Below are 22,427 nucleotides of genomic sequence, written 5' to 3'. Positions count from 1 at the left end.
TGTCTTTTACCATGAAAATCCTATGATGATACAGTCCAAAATAAAGCTAGAGCTAGCAGTAGAAAATGTAACTCCAAAGAAGGATGGCACTCAACAAGCTCCTAGAGCATAGCATAGAACAGCTATGAGCAGTGTTGTGACTTATGATGCAACTGAACTTAAAGTGAAAGGACAAACAACTGCTGCAATGCTCACAGCTGAAAGGAAAGTCTGAAGCTGCACAATCTATTAGAGAAATGTGGAAACATGAATCAAGCGAACCAAGGCATGTAAATGAAGAAATTGGATGCATAAACATTACAATACTTGGGATTAGAAAACTGCCTTAAATGCCTTATATATCTCTTGTTTAGGGCAGTTTTGGATGCCAAAATTATGAATTTTGATATGACCCTTGGATAGGTTGAGGGTTATTCCATGGAGACGGGAAAGTGCCAATGCCACTTCAGGGGTCCAGGCACCCCTAGCGACTGCCACCACCATTTCTCTAGCCAAGCTTGCAACATAGTCAGAAGCAGTGTCACGGTGGAGAGGGAAGAAGGAATTGGTAGTTCTTTTAGGTTTTTGGGGATGGGCTAAGCTCTTGCCTTTTGCCATTATATTCAGAGAAGGGAAGGGTTTCTTTTTTGGTTAGAGTTAAGTATTATACTCACTGTGGATAAGTCAACCCAGTTTTGGGCTGGTTATTTTTTACTCAAAATTTTAGACAAATGAATGAATATATTGAGCTAAGTGGATGGGATTGGGAAGGTTTGAGTTCAATTATTATACAGTGTTTTACTCAAGAAATGAAAATCTAAGAATAAATGGGATTGTAATAGTAGTAAGAAGAGATCAAGGAATATATATAAACAAATCGGTCTAAACATATCAATTAGAATTCAGGGAAAATCCATTGATATAACTATAAACCAAATTTATGCTCTAACTAGAAAAGCAAAAGTGGAAGAAAATGATTCTATGCTGCAGTCCAGAAAGAAATTGACTACACACCAATACAGCCTTGTTTGTTAATGCTAAAGTAGAAAACCTCCAGAACCAAAGACTGTAGGATAATTTGGCTTAGAGATAAGAAATAAAGCAGGAGAGTAACTTTTAGATTTTTGCAAGGCCAACAGTTTGTTTATCATCAGTACACTCTTCAGACAACCAAAGTCAATTATATGCATGGATTTCACTTCATGGTCAATATAGATATCAAATAGATTGCACAGTAGGAAACGGAAGAGAATGAAGCTCAATTCTCTTTGCAAAAACAAGACCATGAGCGGAGTTTGACACAAAACATGAACCAGGAATATAAAAATTTAGAGTAAAACTAAAAAAAAGAACACTAAACTAATAATTGTGCCAAAGCAGTCTGAAAAATATCCATGTAGAATTTAAAGACAATGAAAAATAGATTTACACTAGTGAGTCTTAATTAACTGAGAGCCAGGAGAATGCTGAACTGAAGCCAGGGAGTAATGCAACAATCCTCAATCCCCCCCCCCCCACCCCAAATTACTTAATGACAGATTACAATCTTCAAACCTCTAGAGACAGAAGGGACACAAAAGTAAAAGGTGACAAAAATAGGGTCAGAACCCTGAATGCAATGGTTCTGTAATGTGTGCACAGGGACAAAGAGATATACTACAATAGTCAGTGTAGAGAAATAGAAGATGACAGAAGAAAAGGAAGAACAAAAGACATCTTCCACAAGATCTAAGAAATGAAAGGGAAATTTAAAGCAAGAATGAGGATGCTCTACCACCAGCAGGAAGATACATCATAAAGTAAAATTTGAAAGCTAATTGAAATAATATAATATAAAAGAGGTAAAAGGAGGGCAGATTCATTAAGGAAGAACCATTTGAACATGAACTTACAATTTTTGAAAGTGATGTAAAAGCTGCGCTCAAAGCACTTGGGAAAAATAAATCACCAGGAGCAGATTTCATCAGGGCTGTGTAAAGCAACTGTCACAGAATCCACTCAGATCTATCTAAAATTTATCCACAGATATGAAAAACAACTAACGAACTGGAAATACTAAATGTAGATTCCAATCTGCAAGAAGTTATATTGGTTCAGAAGAACTCAATTATTTCCACAAATTATAGACCATTGACAGTAGGTTGAACAGAGGCAATGGTTTTCTGGCACACCACAATTAACACCAGTTAGCGCTCCAGTCTAATGAGTGCTCTCTTGGCCAGTTTATCACATCCCTTTCTGGTTCCCAGCCAAAGTCATGCTGCATTTCAATAACTCGATTCATCTGGTTATCTACCCATCTTTACTTTAGGCAACATTTTCCCACCTTTTCTTTGTAGCCCAAGAGACATCTTGAAAACTGAACCTGTCACCTCATCAACTTACTTAATACTTGGGCAAAAGGGTCACTTGGAAATTCATGTGCATTTTTTCATTTCATGTTTTCTGATAAGTGCAATCAACTTAATTTACATATTTTCCATGTTGAGTAGAGTTTTAGTCATTTATGTTTCAAAATGTGCACAGTATCATCCCCATATCCACATGGAATGCATTCAACATCCAACCCCTTCCCCAAGGTACTTGAAACCAAGGGTGAGAGTGAACCCTATTATTTTGACTATATATGTGGTTGTCCAAAACATCAGTTCAATTCACTACCTGAGAACTAAGTGGTTCATCAAAAAACCTGAAGTAACTGAAAATGACCTCTATTTTGATGCTTGGAGTATATTCATCTCTACCTCACGAAGCTCACAGGTCAAAGTGAAGACTCGGGAATAGTCCTAATGAGGCAATAGCAAGAACAAGCCATTATTTTGCATTCCATCTGGTTTTAAGTATAAGTGTCAGTCAAACATAATATTTTATTATCCGTCAACTGTAGTTTAATTAAAAACTTAGGAAGTTCTTCTAGCATCCATCACAACCCCAGTGACTGTCTGTCTGTCTTTTTTGTTTTGTTTTGTTTTTGTTTTTTTGTTTTTTGTTTTTTTTACAAGCTTGCTCTCATCTGGCCATTTTCCATCTCAACAGATTGAAGCTGGTTCAACTTCCTTGGCTTCAGAGAAAATCTCTTGGAGTGTACTTCTTCAGTTCAAAGTGTTCAGTTTTCCTGACAAAATCATTTTGCATCCCTTTGAACCGGGTTGTGCTTTGAAGGAGCACAAACAGACAACTGTTCTCATTTAAAGCAAATTACTTTAAGCAGTGACTTCCCACGTGTTTTTGATTCGTAAATGAAAGGAGGGTGAAAAGTCTGAAAGAAATGCAGATTTTTTTGCTAGGTGCTTCCAAATTAAGTGTATATCTTTCTTTTAATAATGTAGAAAAGTGAAAGAAGGTCTCTGCTCACTGCCTTTGCATTAAGGTACCCAGACATCCTCAGGGAAAAACAGTAGCTCATTCTTATCAAAAGTGTAGAGTAAGGAACCCCCAAAGTGAAAATGTACTACATTAAGGTTGCAATCAAGCACATTTCCCTGGAGGTATGCTCTCTTTAAAAATAAAACTTACCAAAGGTGTTTAGCATTGGGATGGATGGAAACAAAATCTTTTTTTTTCCTTCATTACGAAGCCCAAATTCATATCTGGGATGGTTGCTTCCCAAATGGCAACATTCTTGTTGCCTGCCTCCCTGAGGCACTATGTTTGCATCATTGGCCACAGTACATTCAATGGCAAATCCATAATGTGCACCTTCTAAATTGAGGTGCACATTATACTCGAGTAAATACAGTAGTTCTGTCTATTATTAATGCAGTGTGTAAGGGACATAAAGCAATCAGATAGCTGCTGCCGCCCCCCCCCCCCCCCACATACACACACACAGGCGGACAAACACTTGGCTTTTAGATGTTCAGACGTCACCAGATCAATGTCTGAATGCAAATCAATTATATGTCAAACTTCAGGGATTTGTAAATAAGTTTTCCAAAATGCTGAAAGGATGGGTTGTATATATGTAGAAGCGAGTAACTGGGAGGTTTTAGAGAGATAAGATAGTTGATACCAAATGCATTCAGGAATAGGGTTACATGAAGATACAAGGAGCACTTCAGAAATCCATTCTTAATTCATGCAATTACAATCAGAATCTGTTATTCAGGATAATCACACTCAGTATGAATACCTTTGAGTCATTTACTTGTTCTCAGTCATCAGTCCTTCTGCATTAGAGCCCTTTACCAGGAATGAAAGCATGCTTTTGCACAATTAGCTGGGAGTGGGATTAAAAGCATGGTTCCATACACCTTTCATTATATCTCTATTGATAAAGCCAACCCATTTAGCAAAGAATTTTTTCTGATGTTAATTAAAAGCTCCTGTTGGATTGCTTTCTGGTAAGCATGGTTGAAGGACTGGTTTTGAATAGATTAGTAATTATTCCTTGAATCTCCTTTCCTAGTCACTCCTCAATGTCAGTTCCCATTTGCTATTGTAGAGTAGGATAACAGAGGGCTATAAATACTGATTTCTTCCTATAATTTTTTTTTACTATAAATACACATCAAAACTGCAGGAAATAATATAAGACTTTAAAACTGCAAACCGGAAGCACTTGATTAAGGACACTGTACCCACAAAAGTCTCAATATCAAATTCCCTGTTCATTTTGAGAAAACTGTGTCGTGACTGCATTCTGTTACAAAGAGAATAGATGGTAGGGCAACACAGAAGACACAGGAATGCAATGCATTGTCAATGATGCTATCTAAATTCTATCTACATAAAAAGTGAATGGATAATATATGGTGCATTCAAATAAAAAGACAAGTTTCAAAGCAATTGTGGAAGCATGTTATGACAAAAATCCAGTTTGATTGATGTTTGTATTTATTTGAAACATTTTTAAAAGACTGACAGAACATAGATTTTCTGACTGCCATCATTCACCAGCTTTAGACTTTTACTGCAGCTTATATCCCAAACTTAATCATTTCTAAAATATTAGTTTGTAGTCTCTTGTGTAAACAAGTGGAACTCTCCCATGTGGCACCAATAAGTTTTCAGTTGGTGCACCCCCACCATATATATTTCAGACATGTAGTAAAGTAACTTCCAGCCATCAAGAGGTGCAGCATTTTCATTCATGCCACATCGCTCCACTATGTCTAGCCTATATTAGTGACTAATAGACTGCAAATCTTATATTCAGTCCACATAAGCTGTGTTCCCAAGAAAGAGATAGGCACATTAAAGGATATTTAAGTTGTGAGGAAGCAAATCACCTGTCCAAATGCAGTTTTAAATCTCTAAAATGGCAAAAGAGGATAGATGGTTTTTCCCCCTTTAATTTTCTGGAGTGGAAAGGAAATCTGCTCTGGGGCTGGATGTCAAGTTTACTCTCAGAGCAAATTATGAACTATTGCTAATCAGGATTTATATAAATGGAAACATAGATACAAGCTCCTCCAGAACATTATATCACTTGTTTCAATTAGCCCCTGCAATGCCTTGTGTGTCCTGACCACTGTCTTAACCGGTTTAATCAGGTTGCCGATTAGACTTTGGAGCACAGTAGGCATCATCCAGCCTGTTTTACTTTGAAGGAGAGGGATTGCATTAGTCACTGGGTGGGAGCTGCATCTTCGTGCTGCCAGCAGCTTAATGCAGGTTGGTTTACAAAAATTATCCTTCAGCGCTGTTCTATTTTCGTCCTCCAGCGAACAGAGTTCAAAGTTGTTCTGGAATTATACAGAGAAAGCTCTACATGATTAGTTCAATGCCAAATTGACTCAAAATGAATTATTGCTGCAGTCTTCCTTTCCTTGTGCTGTTTTCTTCATCTTGCTTCTCCCCACCCCTGTGTCTGCTTTCAGCATATGGGGTTTTTAGCGTTGATCTGGGCTTTCTCACTATCATTTAACCAAGGAAACAGAAAAGCTGAAAAGTGATATCAGGTCATCTTCTGTCAATGTTGGAATGTGAATAGATTTCATTTTCCCCTGCTCTCTCCCACAGTCTCATACAACTTGCACAACCAGATATTGTAGTAAGTCTGTGACCAGTTTTTGATCCTTCAAATCAACTAATGATAATGTTCTCATCTGAAATTCAAGATGAGTTACTGTTTTCTTACTTTTGTGCTATTATTCTTAATGAACAGCTTGAACACCAACTACCTTAATAGGTGCCTAATGACTGTTGTTAATGGGTGTTTACTCATATCCAATACTTCCCCTATAGTAAGATCTGGATAGCTCTTTTACCCTTTTTTCAGTTGCATTTTATTAATTCAGCCATTTGCTTGTGTATCTGTTCTGTCTACATTAGTCTTGACATTTTGCTTTTCCCAAAGTCACCAACAATTCTCTTTGCCTTTAGAGATGACTCAGGCTGTATGATGGCCCCTTATTTATTAAATCATGTTCTTTTTTTGGGGGGGGGGGGGCTAACACTTCTTTCATTTGCTTGCATTATTCAAAACACAAATTCTCTAGTGAATTCCAGGGATTTCACTGCAGAGCATGATCTCTTTTGCCTTTTATGTGGAACACTGTAAATGGGATAAAAAGTATATTTGAAAATGTTTAGAAACCAATAAAAAAAAAACCAAAACAACCCACAAACAGTTTTTTTCTTTTTAGTATTGTAAAACCCTGGTGAGAAAAAAACTGGACTAATTAGAATCTTTGAAATTCAGAACTTATCGTATATACTGCTGAGGGAAGATTTGGGAACCAAAATTATGAAATTTTGGTATAACGTGTAGGTAAATTCAAGATTATTCCATGGAGAGTACTAGCATTGGCTCAGGAGGCCAACCATACCTGTTTGACACTGCCATTTCCCTGCCTAGGCATTCAAAAAGGCCAGATGCAGAGCCATGGTGGAAAGATTGAATGGATCAGTGCTTCTTTTGCATTATCATGGGAAAGACTACGCTCTTGCCTTTCCCCACTCTACTCAGAGAAAGGGATGGTTTTTAAAATAATAATTAAGGGACACTACTTATATTGACTCATGTATAATTCTGCCCAAATTTTGGGGGGCAATTTTAAACGACAATTTCTAGGCTTATACATGAGTAATTTGCATAAAATTTACACAGTTATTTTGCATAGAGAAAACAACATTTTGATTAAATTCTTGCAATTGGAATAAATGGTTAACATTACTTATTGCTTCCTCCAAGAACACTCCTAGTGAATTACATCCCTACATTATAACATGCGAATAAACTCCGAGACTACTGAACTGTATAGATATGGTTCCTCTTTTCACTAATAGACATGTATCATTTTAACCAGCAGTACTTTTAGTTAACATTGTCCAATTGCTTCCTATAACAATAATGAGCAAGGAAGTTAGTTGTATGTATTAGCTTCCCTGAGCTACCATCAAAGCGCATGCCATACTGTGACAGTAATGACATTCTCGACATTCCCAAACAATAGGTTCCTGAGTTGTGTTGTTTTAAGTAAGCTCTACTTCCTTTGGAAATAGAAGGTGGCATAAAGTTCTGTAATTATTTCTATGCACCATTTGACTTTTAAAAAAATGCCAAACTCAGTGGTGCTAAGTTGCCACCACCACTATACACAAATGTTTATGGATTCACGAATTTAAAGTAAATAATAAATATCAAAAAATGGTTCCAGCTTTCCCCTAATGTAGGACAATTATTTTGATTCTTTCAATATTGTCTTCCCATATTTTTTTTTGTTTTCCTATTGAAAATATACTGAAACCAAAATCACGCAAAATATGCAGTATTTTTTGCAACTGCTCCAGACATATCAATCAAGTGTGAGTCATCATTACCTGAATCAGGCCTGAATCATTTGTACACACTTCCCTCACTTCTCATGTTTTCACTTCCCATTTCAACTAACTGCAGCTTATCAGATCTTAAATGGCGATTAACTTTAGCTTTAGTTTTTTAGAACAAGCTAACTAGATAAACAAAGGTTTGCAATAAGTTTGCCTCATTAAGTCACAGCTAAAGGTAATGACGAATTGCCCCAGTTTGGTCAAAACACTATTACTCAGAAAACTTTTAATTCCTTGCAGCCAGAAACTAACACATGAACCCAAGGCTCACCAGATTTTCTCACATAATAACATACCATAGTTTATTGTTAGTCTTAATTCATCTGGTCTAAATCCAGTTGCGAGTCCCACATTCAATGAACCTTGAGTCAATGGTTGAATGATAAGTCAAGACTTATACAGAGTTAAAAATATGCCACCTTCTACATGTCATTGAATGGCAACTTGCAGCATTTGTCATTATGTATAATGACCAGGGGTGTTGGGAGTTGCAGCTCAAGAACATCTAAGGGACCAGATGATTCTGTAGTAAATTATATTGGTTTGCTGTGTCTAATTTAGACAAATGCACTCAAAGAACATCCAATTCACCCATCTCTATGGTCAGCCCTACTTGTAACTTTTTAGAAATTGTGGGTTGTTATTAAGTGGGTTAATTAGTAGTTCTCCCTTTAGGTGGTAAAGTGAAGGAGTTCTCTGCCTCTAGAGTTTATTTGTAGATTAATCACATTCAATGCCATTCACACACCAACATCAAACTACTGTAGTTCATATCCTCAGAAAATAAGCTTTCCCCAATGAGAGGGAAAGACATGTTGGGCCATTTTGGGACAAACAGAGTATTTTCTTTAATACATGACCAACAACTGTACCATTGGGGCATATAATCTCACCACATCTTTCCAAACTCCTACCTCCAAAACCAGAATAGCATCATGCCCCTCCCAGATCATCTAAAATGAGACTGCACAGCCACTAACCAAGTGGACAAGAGAAAATATTGGCACCATTCACCAATGGAATTTGATCCTTCCTGGTGCAACAAAATGGACCTGCATAGGCTCCCCTTGAGTGGGGGGAGTTGTAGTTTAACATACCTTTTTCTTGAAAAAAAAAACCCAGTCTATTTAAAGGGGAAGGTCTGGAATCCTGAAGCAAAGGATTGACTGTTCCATTGATTTCTTTTCATAGATAATTGTCTCATCAGGTGCAACTATAAAAGCCAAAATACACAGACTTGGCCTTGCTTTGCTGCAGAATAAAATGCAGCTCATGTTGGGTTATAACATGGCTATTCTTTCTGAGTCACAGCATTCAGAGAATAGTGCACTTCATCTGCTGCATTCCAGCCACGGCCTTTATCTAAACATATTGCACTGCAGTGAAGTTGGCGCAGTATGAAAGTTAACTCATTTTTACTGTAAAGCTTAAGCAGACACTAATGGTTTGGGGGCACGTAAGCCTAATCACACTTTTCTCCACATACATCATGAAATGCCACAGGACTCATGTGTTGCTCATAAGCTGGAACAGGACAGAATGGATTCTGACCACTTTGTGGTCCATGTCCTGAAGCTCAGATTTCAGCTGACATCATCTTTAAATATTTAATTGAATGGCAGCTGTAATTTAATTAAAACAAATTTATTGTTGTGTGATGGTTCTTAAATGGCAATGTTAATTACCTACTTAACTGTTCAATCAGCTGTTTTCTTTCTGTGGCCATAAAGCCAGATCTGATGGGTTTGATGCTCAGATTTTAGCATATTGTTGTTTCCACATAAAATCGCTATCTTGTAAAATCATATTCTTCCTTTGTTCAACTTTCTTCAGTTACCCCAACCCTCATCTGAATTTGGTGGACTGTTCTTAGATGTCCTCTTTAGTCAATCAAAAAAGAGAGAGTAAAACTCAGGCTTTGCTTTTCGGGCGAAGTCTTTTATAACTCAGTGGGTTAAATACGATATTTACTAACCTGGGAGGACACCATGCTGAACTTCACTAAACATAATCAATAGGACTGCAGTATAAAATTGCATTCCTGTGAATAGTTGAGAGCAATAGGGTAGTGAAGCCAGGGTTTGTAAGGAGAAAGGTCCAAGTGTTTCAGTTTTTTTCCACATGTGATATCATAGAGGACAATAATAGCCTTAAAGCATCTGCTATTCCCTTCACAGTAATGGCCTGGGGTGGGGGGATTAATGCTCATGCCAATGGTTTATGATTATGAGTTATTCCTACCTTTATTCAAAGTAGTTTGGAATAGCTTAACTGGACCATTAAGACCCTTTGCTTCTGGTGGTGATGAAAATCACTACAGCAAATTTGTGGATGTAGATCAATGCACCTATTTGCCTTTTTGAATTCTTTTTGAGAGTATGACTAGGGAAACTGTTACAGGGAGTATCTGTGAATTTCAGAAATTCTTCTGAATATCACTACTGGAGAGTGAGTACAGCAAAATTTGAAGGTGTTCAATGTTAAGTAGGTCTCAAGGAGTAACTTTCTGGCAGCAATAAAATGATACACTGAGGGGCAAGTATTCATGTATTTATTTCATTGTGGTTTGCTGCCAGTAAAAGTGAGGTTAGTGATTATGGTGCCTTGCAGAAGTATTCACATGAATCCTCTTGCCTTTGGCACATTTTGTTGTGTTGCAGCCTAGAACAGAAATGAACTTTGCTGCGTTTGCAACCACCAAATGTATACAAGATACTGGACACTGTAAAGGGATGAAATAGTTACATAGTAACACAACACTGAAAGAAACAAAATTCAACATAGTGTACAAAGATTCTATATCCATGGATTAAATTATCTGCATCATGAAAATATCCAGCTCCCCACAAGAAAATTCCAAAAAGCATATGTTGATTTCACCATTTTTTAAAAGACACATTGTTTTATGGCAACATTATATATAGCAGAACTTGAGCATTCATGGGTTTTGGTATCCATTGGAAGTCCTGGAACCAAATACCCAGGTCCCATTGTATCTTGTGTACACAAGTGCTAACAATACCATTGTTTTACAGTTCACTCTCTACTTTTTCAATATTGTTCCTATTTACAAGTACTTTGCTACAGATTCACTTACTGCCCAAGCTGCCGTAGAGAACTCTACTTAGAATCAAAATGTTTAAATAAATAAATGAAACTTCACTGGGGAGGAATATGTTTTTCTAGAGTGCCTATGTTTTATTTAAGAAGTGTCCAACATGTTTTGGAGGGGCTCTATTCATGTGTGCACTCTGAGCTTGCTTCTCCTGACACTAATTTCTTTCTAATATCTCCATCCCAGCTTTATGGTGTGTTGTTTTCATCAGATGAATAGTCACTTCTCCCTGTGCTTGGTGTTCATCAGTTTTAAAATGGACCAGAATTTTCTAAGTAGTATAAAATATGCACATAGAATGTTAAACTTATTGTTAGTCTTCTAGCTGCTTTGGTTACCATTTGCTCTCATTAATATTTACATATATGCTTGTAGGAAATTTAATTTGGCCACACAGTTGTCTCCCAGACCACATCATTTAGTCATCAGTCTCTTCTGAAGGCCTGTCCACTAAATCCTAGGTTTGTGTCCCCCAAAACATGACTGAAACCTGTACATGAGTCATATTTAGCCAACAGTGAAAGGCTTCCTTGTCAGATGATATCCAGTGCTATGTGTGGCCAACAATGACCAGGTTTCTATGGTTGGTTTAAATTAAAAATTGTATCACCTCTTATACTTTTTGTAAAAGCATTACCCTTGATCCAAAAGCATGTCTGCACTGAGAAGGCCCAGATTCAGAAGGATTAGCATGACAAGGGGATGCCCAAAGGCTTGCAAACCCATGCTTAAGTTATCAGTTTCACTAAATTCTGAGCACTCGTTGTATAGAGATGAAAGTGGTTCTTTATTTTGTGTTTGTTTTTCTTGTTTCTGTTGTTTTTGTCAGATCAGTGCACAATGGGAAAGCAGATGGTTCCACTAAACACTGAATAAGATTTATGCCTTTTCACACTCATGTTAGATTCATTTAAAGCAATAGGACATAGGTTGATTATGTCTGGATCCTCCCCAATGTTCCATGAAAGGTTAAACTAAAAATATGATGAAGGGTGTAACTCTGTTGAGAAATAGATACTATTTCTTTCATCCAAACTAATATGCAATTGTTTGTGTCTTTGTTTTTTCTCCTAATGCTTAATAGAGAAGAAAATCACGTTATTCTGACCTCGACTTTGAAGTAAGTTTCCCTATATTATTTTTACTTACTTTAGCTTGTGCTTAATTTAAAGCAAGGTGAAGCTGAAGAAGTTTTTTTAAGACAGCTTTTATAAAACACGAGGAAACACTTAAACTATGTGCTGAAGTATATAATGTTGATGCCTTGCTAAATTTGTTCCTTTTTAGTGTTCCTTGAAATATGCACTTTTCCAGATGTTGATACTTTTAAAAGCTTTCGGTAAGATGGAGAAAAAGAGGGATGCATACACAGAGGGACATACAGATGGAGAAAAAGAGAAATGCATACACAGAGGGACATGCAGACATATACATCCAGGGCTCCACTTCCTATTAGTCCATTTGTTCTGCTTCCCATTCCCTGTTATTCTGGGACTCCCACTTTTCTTAAAGCTGTGTCCTCTTTCATTCAGTAGTGGTTTTTCTCTTCTCCATAAGACGTTGTTCTGCAGCACCTAAGTTTTTGCTTTGGAGATTCATTTCCCTTGGTGCTATTTTAAGCTGTATGGTGAGTGATATTTATTTGCAGAAAGCATCTCCCAAGTTACAAACATCCAATTTATATATGACTCCTAGTTACAAATGGGGGTGATACTACAAGAAGTGAGGGGACATCTACCTCTCATAAGGGAAATTCACTCCTATAAGAGTTATTTCAGGAAAAGGCTGTCTTTACTGAAGCTTTATCATCAATCCTTATTTCCACAACAACCTAAAATTTTCAAAATCCAATTATCACAGGGACAGAAAGTGAGCTGAAATCCTCTGAACAGTCGCACAGCCAACAAAACAAATGTTACAGGGATCTTGAACCCTTCTCTATACTAGCCAAAACTAAAAAGAGGCTAGAGTTACACTTAAAAATGTACCTGTTCAAACTTGCATACAAATTCAACTTAAGATCAAACCTACAAAATCTATCTTGTTTGTGACCCAGGGACTGCCTGTACTGTCTGTACTATGGGTCCTTAGCATCTGCTGGGGTTTAGCTCGATAGCTCCCTGGAGATACCAAAATCCATTGATGCTCAACTCCCATCATATACAGTGGTATAGCAAAATGATATCACTCATATAAAATGGCAAAATCAAGCTTTGCTTTTTGAACTTCTTTTTACTATTTTCAAGCCATGGATAGTTGAATCCATAGATACAGAATCCAAGGCTATAGATGGCCAACTGTACTTGATTTTTGAAGGTTAGGTGTTAGGAAGCATGCTCCTTCAGAAATTTTGGTCTAAAAATCTTAGCAATATTAATCTAGTGCAACCAATGCTGGACTGTAGGAGTTATACTCCAAAACATCTTAGGCCTCTTCAGACTACACATTTATAGCAATCTGATTCCATTTTAATTGCCATGGCCACATCTTGAGGAATTAGCGTAGAGGGGGTGTATTTTTATGAGACATTAGAGATGTCGGGCTGAGATTTCTAAATGGTCTTCCCTAATCAAAAATTTGCAGGATTCCATAGCAGTCAATATGAAGTTGTGGGGTCTCAGGAGAGCCAAAGGTTCTCTATTCCCTGGTGCAGGCGAATCGTATTTTATTTTAAATGTAAACACAATTTCTCATTATGAAAAAATATTCAGATTGATGAAATATACTATATAGCATTAGCATCTAGCTAACTTGAGCCTAAGCCCTTATTTTCAGGAAATAAGCTTTCTACATAGAGCAGAATTTCTTTGTCTATTCAGTGGAATATTAATGATTTGTAGAATCTTGGCTTATGCATGAGCTTCCTGTTCATGCAAGTTAACTATCTGATATAATTAATTATGTGTTCCTCTTGTGAAGCTGAAGCCTCACCATGTTTGCATAGGCAATATACACTTAGGACCACTTTATCATCATTTGAGAAGCATGTACTAACGGCAGTTTGCAAAACCATCCATATTAATGTGCATGGGCACAGAGCAGCGCAAGATATTCCGTGAACCAGCTTTCTTGCCTTTGAGAGAAGAATGTGGTTTATCATTATAATTTCCCAGAGAAAAATGATGTTTAAAAACTGCCTAGCAAAATCTCCTGAACGGCTCCTTTTAAAATCCATCAAAGCTAAGAAATAAATAGTCCCATCTAGCTCACAGTGACAGGGAATTGCCATCCAGTCAAGGGAGGAGCATGGTATGCATACAAATTTTGAATACAGAATGGCTGGCACCTTGTTCTACAGTTCCAAGATCATAAACTAATCTTATGATTATGTAACTTTTGGAATATATGTACATTTATGGCTATGAATGAATGAATGTGACCCCTCTTCCAAACCTTTTTTTTTTTTCAGTTTGCCAGCACCCCAAGTGATGAGTTTCTGAACTGCTGCAAAAAGTTAGGATAATGGGATGTGAAATCAACTGCAGTGCTCTCCCTGCTGGGGGACACATTGGAGAAAGCAAGTATGGCAGGAACAACAAGGGTTATTCCGGCTGGCTGTTCTCAATGTGCGCCTCAAATAGGAAAGTACTGCAGATGTCACTTCTCAGAGTCCCCAATTTGCAGCACCTCAAAAACCCTTTGGTTGGGATGCTGCCAGGTTGAAAAGATAGTTTTTTGGCCAGAAACATAATACAGCAATGGCACCCTGGCATCATAATCTGGTGATGCATAATCTCAACCATTTTTATGGCCTAAATACCCTAAAGGCATCAGATTACATCTGACCTTGAAAGCTAAGCAAGGTCCACCCTTCTTATTACTTAAATGGAGACTATCAACAAATACCAGGTAGGCTATATTTTAGAGTAAAGAACTGACAGAATTCCCTTTTGAGTATTCATGGAGTCACCATAAATCAACAGACAACTTGATGGTATGTGCACATGGACATACATTTATACAAACTATGTGAATCTACCAGTATACTAGCCTTTCTCTTAATCCTCATACCTTCTCTCAAATTGTTTCCAAGGAGCAAAATAATCTGTGCCTGTTTCCTTGTACATATATTTTGAATACATGATACAAGTACACAAGGAAGGTTCTCAGTTACATGCTCTAATATTGCAATATAACAAAGCTGAAAAATGAAAACACAAAGAAGTAACAACAATATTAATAAGTTTCTATAAAAACTGATCAAATGCCCAAACATAAGTCCATTTGTCGGTTTTGTCTATATATTATTCTTTCAAATATTGCAAATGCTGTTGGTACATCGACTAGCAGTAGGGGAAAAGTTATCTTTCCAATATCAAACTATTAATCTTTTAGCAGTTAAGAGGGCATGAAAAATCCTTGTCTGCTGGCCCTTTGTTAGTTTCCAAGACACAAGTAAATAATTCAAAGTACATGCACTTCTCTAAATATTAACGAGCTCTCCAGCACCACATTTATCCATCTAATTACTTCTACCCCAAAAGAGGCAACAATGGGACAACTTCAAAATGTATGTGTTAAGGGCATTAGCAGTATTACATCTCCAATTATTTGCTGATTAAGATAATCCTTTCTTAAAAGAAAAAGACCAGTGTAACCAAAACAGCACTTAGTGTTGCATAAGAGATGAGTGAAGAGCTATACCCATACTTGTTATAGATATTAAGACAGTAAAGCTTTTATTAGCCAGAAATTGGCATCCTAATCCACCCCCAGCTTCTGGAAGAAGAAAAAACCCTTGCACTGTGTTAGTTGTGGAGTGTTTTATGGCCCTAATGAAAATTCTAGTATGTTGTGCATTTTAAAATGTCCTATGTCCAAATAAGGGTTTCTATTTGCACAGTCAAGTGAGTTCTAGTTAAATGCTCAGAGCCAGAAAATGCCAGACAGAATTAAAGTAAAATAACATCAAATGAAATAAAAGTAGTGCTTTGTATAGTGGGGAAGCATTTCCTACCCCATTGAATGTGCCTCTCACATTAGAATGTGGGGGAAATAGGTTGTTCTAAATGAAGGTAATTTACTGACAATGGAAGCTTCTTATTTTTGTTTTGCTAAATTGTGGTTTGTTGAAAAATGGAATGGGACCTTTTCATATGCTTTCTCTTTTTCCTAATACATTACATTAGGACAAATAGAAAGAACCTCTATTTTTGTCCTAATGGCCTTTTGTATATGTAGACAGACAAAGAAGGGGGGGGAGCAATTCCGATCTTACATATCTGGCTGCTCTGGACAATTGCACTCCATTTTAGAGCACACCCCTGTGCCTTCCTCTTCAACTAAGCTGGGCCAGTTTCTTCTACATGTTCTAAATCGTTTTCCCTCTCCTTGCCTTCCCTGCTAGTAAGTTAAAACAGCAGGAGCCCCTACCAGGGCTTGATAGCTGCAAAAATATGGATAGGTGCAGAACTGCATTTACAGAGTTATGTGCAAATACAGTATCTTGGAGCCTGTATTCCTGTTTACTAATATAGACATTTTTACAATTTCCCTGGTGCATTATATTAATTAATATATGCATTGCTCGTTGGAAAATTGGACCCCCAAATTCAGAAAAGTGTGGATAAAATAAGTGAGTTTTGTTTAATGCACTGATTCAGAAACAGAAAAGTGGCAAGTGGGTAAGTGTAGACCAAAGGACTTTTCCCTTCCTGTATAATAATATATAATAATAATAACCTGCCACCATCTCCCAGAAGGGACTCAGGGCGGCTTACATGGGGACCAAGCCCAGCATAAAACAAGGAATTCAATGTTACATAATTAAAATATATAACAAATAAACAATATAATTAAAACAATTAAAAACCAAAAAGTAAAAACATCATAAAATACACCAATCAACATCAAATCAGTGATGGAAAAAGTGGGCATGTTCAGAAATGAGAGAGAAGGGCAAGGCTTGTACAAAACGCAGAGCAATAGGGCCGGAGCTGGAAATAAAGTGCTGGAGAAAACATTAAATTAGAGCTGAGCAGCCATGATCATGAGCTAAACCATTATTCAAAGGCACGTTGGAAAAGCCAAGTTTTCAAGTCTTTGTGGAAAGTGGACAGGGTGGGGGCTAATCTGATCTCCACGTGGAGGGAGTTTCAGAGCCGGGGGGCCACGACTGAGAAGGCCCTCTCCTTCATCCCCACCAACTGTGCTTGTGACGGAGGTGGGAGTGAGAGAAAGGCCTCCCCAGCAGATCTTAGAGTTTACGCCGGTTCGTAGGGATATGGTCACAAAGATAAGCAGGACTCGAACCATTTAGGGCTTTATAGGTCATAACCTGCACTTTGAATTGGGACCAGAAACTTGTCGGCAGCCAGTGGAGCTGCTTCAGTAGAGGCATTGTTTGCTCCCTGTAACTAGCTCCAGTTAACAGCCTGTTAGTTAGCAACTAATAGTTACCCCTAGGGAAAGCGTAACAAGCAGTATATCTGATTTGTGTAAAAAAACAAATTGCTCAGCAGTTGTTGGACTGCACTGCTATGATACTTCACCATTACCTGCTAGATATGGATAATAGAGGTTACAATCCAGCAACATCTACTCCTGAACTGTTTGGGAGCTATCCAAGGTGCCGAATCTAGTTTAGGGTTGGGTGTAGTACCTTGGATAGCTCTTTCAAAGTTCTTACTAAAAGTCGGACAGGAATCACTTACCCACTGACATGGAAGCCAGTACTTCCAGCACTTTTGCTGCACATGGTATAGATGTTGGGGGCAAGGCCAGCAGGCACAAGTTCATTTCCATCTGTTTGTTGTTGATTTGCCTTTAATTCTCTTCTGTACAAATATCTTGTATTCACTAAAGTACAGGTGAAAGTATGATTTGGAGGACTTCAGATTCTAGAGTAACTGGTCCTCGTTGCACTTGCTTTTTGACTGTCCCCATCCCATAAAACTATCACATTAATTTTTAAAAAAAAAATCTACTTAGCAGATTTAATCAAAGCATATGCTAAGTAAGAAGATCATGATGCATTAACAGCTAAATGAAGCTACCAAAAGGCAATTAAAATATTTAAATATAGTTGGAGAAATTATATAATCATAGCACTGAGCAAATCTGGTGAGTCACATGATGCCATTTACAAGATCAGCTATTCAGTGTAGTGCATTTTTTTAATCTTGCTCTCTATGGCAACTGATTCGAAGAGACCTTATCACCAAGCAAGCAGATTTTAGTATCTGATGAAATATAGATTATATTGCACACATCCAAACCTTCTGTTCTCTCATATCTGTCATCCAGTTATTTATTATCAGTTTATGCACATTTTGCCAAATTACTAACTGCTGCTTGTTTTGCAAAGTTTTATTACTGAGGTGAGGTGTTCACATGTTGCCATAAAGGATTTATTTGACCAATGAAATACAGATATTGAATATGTTGATTTGGATCCTCAGATAAAGTGACTTAAGAAAATCCATGGAAAAAAATGTTTCTGGGGTCTCCCCTCCTTCTCTACAGATACCAGAATCCCAGAGAGTATCTTTGGAAAATAAGGAGTGGGAATGTGAGGAGCTACTGCGGAGATAAGTTAACGTAACTAAGGACATTTCCCATGTCCTCGCTTCCCCTGCTATGGGCAGAAAGACTCCACTCTCCCCTAACCAATCCTTTGGAGAGGATTTTAGGGGTTTATCAGTAGTTAAAGAAGAGAGGAAGGGAAGGGAAGGGAAATGAAAGAAATGCTCCTTCCATAGAATCATAGAGTTGGGAGAGACCACATGAGTTTTCATTCCTGCCATGCAGGAAAAGCACAATCAAAGCACCCCCGACAGTTTGACATCCAACTTCTGTTTAAAAGCCTCAAAGGAAGCAGCTTCTACCACACATGAACTGTATTAGGGGTACAACCCTATACACAACTATTCCCATTAAAGTTCACAAGACTTTCTTGTCAGTAGACACAGACAAAATTGCACTTATCTGTAAACTGAAGCCATTATAAGAAAGATGGACTCAATCCTCCAACTCATAACTTGTGTGCTCCAGGGAATACGCCTATATGATTTGCCAATCCTTCAGAGCCTGGGCTAGCTGTATTTGTGCTTAGCTTCACAAATAGGAAAAAGACATAATTTTTGTGCAGAAAGACAGCTTTACCCAATATATATGTTACCTAAAGTGTGGAAAACAGAATGAAATGCACACACAGAGTCTGTTTTTCTCTCAAAAGGGCTGGAGACTCCTTGGTATTCTGTCTCAATGAGTCAAGATGATGCTGATGATATATTTATTTGTATCCTGCTGTTATCCCTGTGATTGAGTTGTGAAATCTCCAGCATATACATATAACGATGGCCCGAAAAACTCACAGCAATCCAGTGATTCCAGCCATTAAAGTCTTCGGCACTATATAGATGGTTTTGGTCTGTAAAACCAGAATATGGAGACTACAGTACAACCCCACTACATGTGGATTCAGTATCCACAGTTTTACTTACCCTTTCTCTAAAAAATATTCCCTCCCAGCAGTGTTTGTGATCCTCCAAGTGCAATTCTATATATGCTTCCAGCTCAAGTATAATCAAATTATAGGTTTTTCTATTATCCAAGGTTTCGGATATCCATAGGGACCTTGGAGTGTATCCCCCATAGACAAATGGGTCTTATTGTATTTAAATTGTCCACTTTAAAAAAAGGGGGGGGGGGTAGGTTTAAATCTTGATTTTATCTGTTTTTATCTGTTGTGCATCACTTTGGGAACACTGACAGGCTTAGAAGTGATAAATAAATATGTCAAATAAATAAAAGCATTCAGTATCACTTCTACCCGCTTACTGTTCTAGCCAGCTAAGCACACTTAGCTGCCACTGAAATCAATAAGATTTATTTTGAAGTATCCTCTATAAGTGGGCTAGCCTTACAGCCATGTTGTACTGTATTTACTCAGGGAAGGTCCCAAGGTTTTCAATGACAACATTTAAGTTTTTAGCCTTTCTTCCACAATCCAATCATTGATATACTTACAAGTCTTTTTTTTAAATAATTTTCCTCCATAAGAGGGCAATTGGAAGTGAAAGCAGTTTTTTGCCACATGTGCGTGCAAGAGGGTGAATGAAGAGGGGGCTGACTTTGCCACCTTGCATTAGCAACTGTAAGATTAGTATCTTGCAAATCTCTAGAAAGTCGCTTAGGCAAGACTTCCTCTATAAATCTAGGTCAACTATCTCTTAGGCAAATTAAGCTTTGCAAGAAAGAACTCACTGAATCCTGAAAAACTATTTCCTGTTCTCTCCTCACAATACTTGCGAGGTTAATTGGTTTATAATTGCTTTCTACATTCTATTGCCCATATTGTGATTCATGCAGCTATTTCTTCAAGGTTTAAGAAATCTAATCTATTATCAAGAAACTTCCTCAAATTCACAGCTCTTCTGATAACTCTGATCAAAGTGTCCATCATGGGAGACAGGCTGATGGCCCCATATATTTCATTTAATGTACATGAATACGAACATGCATGCATCAAGGTAGATAGAAAGGCATTTTGAAAAATCTGTGAAACCATTTTCACAGAGAAGCTGGACAACAGAATCAATTTCTCTGCACTGCTCTGGAAGAAATACTTTTTAGATAGACCATGCTGCTAGATTTGATCTAATGCTGCTTCTGCAGAATTTTTCATGATTTGAACATAGTCCTTGATGTGTCCATGAAGCACGAGTTCTATTCAATAGGTTATGAATTTGTATTAATAGAAGCTTAGCTTCTCTATAGCTTTTGTAATGATGGATTTTCATGCAATAGTCCACAACCTTCCTTAATGTAGTATACCCCCCCCCCCCTTTCTACAGAAACTGAATTACAAAGCAACATGTGGAGCTTCTGTTCTGCCCATTTGTTCTGTAAGCAAGTAGCTGGCTACTGCAATATTTTAGAGATTTTATCCAATAAATTCAATCATTACATTCACAAATAACTCTTTTCTCTCTCTGGAGAAGGAACATCTGTTTCATTTATGGTCTTCCCAATTGATAAGTGACTGCTGTTCCAATTTTTTAAAAAGGGAAAAGACCTGGACGTTTGGTGTTTGCCGAACTGTATCAGGAGTAGTTTGGCAAAATGGAACAATAGATGCAAATCCTTTTTTTAGAAAAGGCTGCCTGTCCAAGCTGATACAAATCTGTGATGGTTTTGTCTGGTGCAGACATGTTCTAATGCATATAGTGCTGTCACAGATTCTTAGAATAAAGGTAAAGGTTTCCCCTGATGTTAAGTCCAGTCATGTCTGACTCTGGGGGTTGGTGCTTATCTCCATTTCTAAGCCAAAGAGCCGGCATTGTCCGTAGACACCTCCAAGGTCATGTGGCTGGCATGACTGCATGGAGCGCCGTTACCTTCCCACCGGAGCGGTACCTATTGATCTACTCACATTTGCATGTTTTGAACTGCTAGGTTGGCAGAAGCTGGAGCTAACAGTGAGCGCTCACTCTGCTCCCGGGATTTGAACCTGTGACCTTTCGGTCTGCAAATTCAGCAGCTCAGTGCTTTAACACACTTCGCCACCGGGGCTCCAATTTCTTAGAATAGTACCAGATTATTTGTTCTATGTACTTTTACATTACTTGACCATAAAGTGTGGGGGGAGGGGGGAAGCCCACATTCTTCTTTTCATGATTTTCTGGCCAGAGATAAAACTGACCAGTAAATTGCTAACAACATTTCTAGAATACAAACTGCTACCATCTCACAACTATGAATTTAGACCTAATATTGGTCAGCTTACTAGACTTGAACACAGGAGTTTGTGGAGACTTGAGTTCAAAAGCCCATTCATCCGCAAAGCTCAGTGTTTGACTTTAGCAATATCATTTCTTTTCAACATGACCTAACATTATAGGGTAAAATCATACTTGGAATGCACCAGAGGGAGCCATCTATCTCAGCCTCTGGCTATGCAAGAATACATAACTAAAGCATCCTACATCATCTCTTGATAGACCTTTGAACATCTAGATTGTCTTTTTCTAGATACGTTCCAGTTTTTCTAAATAATTCTTCTACCATGATCTCACAACTGGGCACAGTATCAGGTGAGATCTGACCAAAGCCAATATAGAGTAACACTAGTGACACTATTACTTCCTTTGGTCTGGATCAAGTTGTCCTGTTGAATGCAGGCACAGTCACATTAGCCTTCTTGTCCACTAAATCAGGGTAGTTGCCAAGATACTCCTGGGTGGAGATTTACACTCTGACTTTCTGTAAGAAGCCAATGATAACTTGGCTTTTGATCACAGTACCAATTCTGAATGTTATATTCCAGTCAGAGAGCATTCAGTTGAGAAACAAATAGGATAATTGGATATTTCATGTTCAAACTATTAAATTCTGAGTTTCCCCCAGGAGAGGGGTGGAGAACCATTTACTTCATCTCTTTCAAAATTGGTTTTAACTGACAAACAATTTTGTCTGCTCACAATGTTATGAATACAGGCTGCTGTATTCAGCCACATTTGCAGCATCATAAAAGAAATCGTGATTTGAGGAATTCAGGAAGGAGCTGAAGGGGGGGGGAGCATAGCTCTATATCCAAAAAGTGCATTACAAATAT

The 22,427-nt window shown here is 37.8% G+C and overlaps 1 protein-coding gene across 5 annotated transcripts in view; it reads left to right on the top strand.

Moving 5' to 3' along the window:
- The window catches only part of adgrb3 (adhesion G protein-coupled receptor B3), a 678,053-nt gene that overhangs the window by 650,616 nt on the left and 5,010 nt on the right, over positions 1-22,427 (top strand). For 4 of the 5 annotated variants that reach the window (XM_062969070.1, XM_062969067.1, XM_003215498.4 and 1 more), the window contains one exon: positions 11,955-11,990. The exons of the other annotated variant lie outside the window; for it this stretch is intronic. In XM_062969070.1, the coding sequence (XP_062825140.1) occupies positions 11,955-11,990 (36 nt within the window). The remainder of the gene's footprint in view (positions 1-11,954; positions 11,991-22,427) is intronic. 5 annotated transcript variants of the gene reach the window in all.

Source organism: Anolis carolinensis, chromosome 1 (genome assembly GCF_035594765.1).
Source record: "Anolis carolinensis isolate JA03-04 chromosome 1, rAnoCar3.1.pri, whole genome shotgun sequence".
NCBI classification, from domain to species: Eukaryota; Metazoa; Chordata; class Lepidosauria; order Squamata; family Dactyloidae; genus Anolis; species Anolis carolinensis.
The sequence above is the reverse complement of the archived record's forward strand: the minus strand, read 5'-3'. Positions and strand labels throughout refer to the sequence as shown.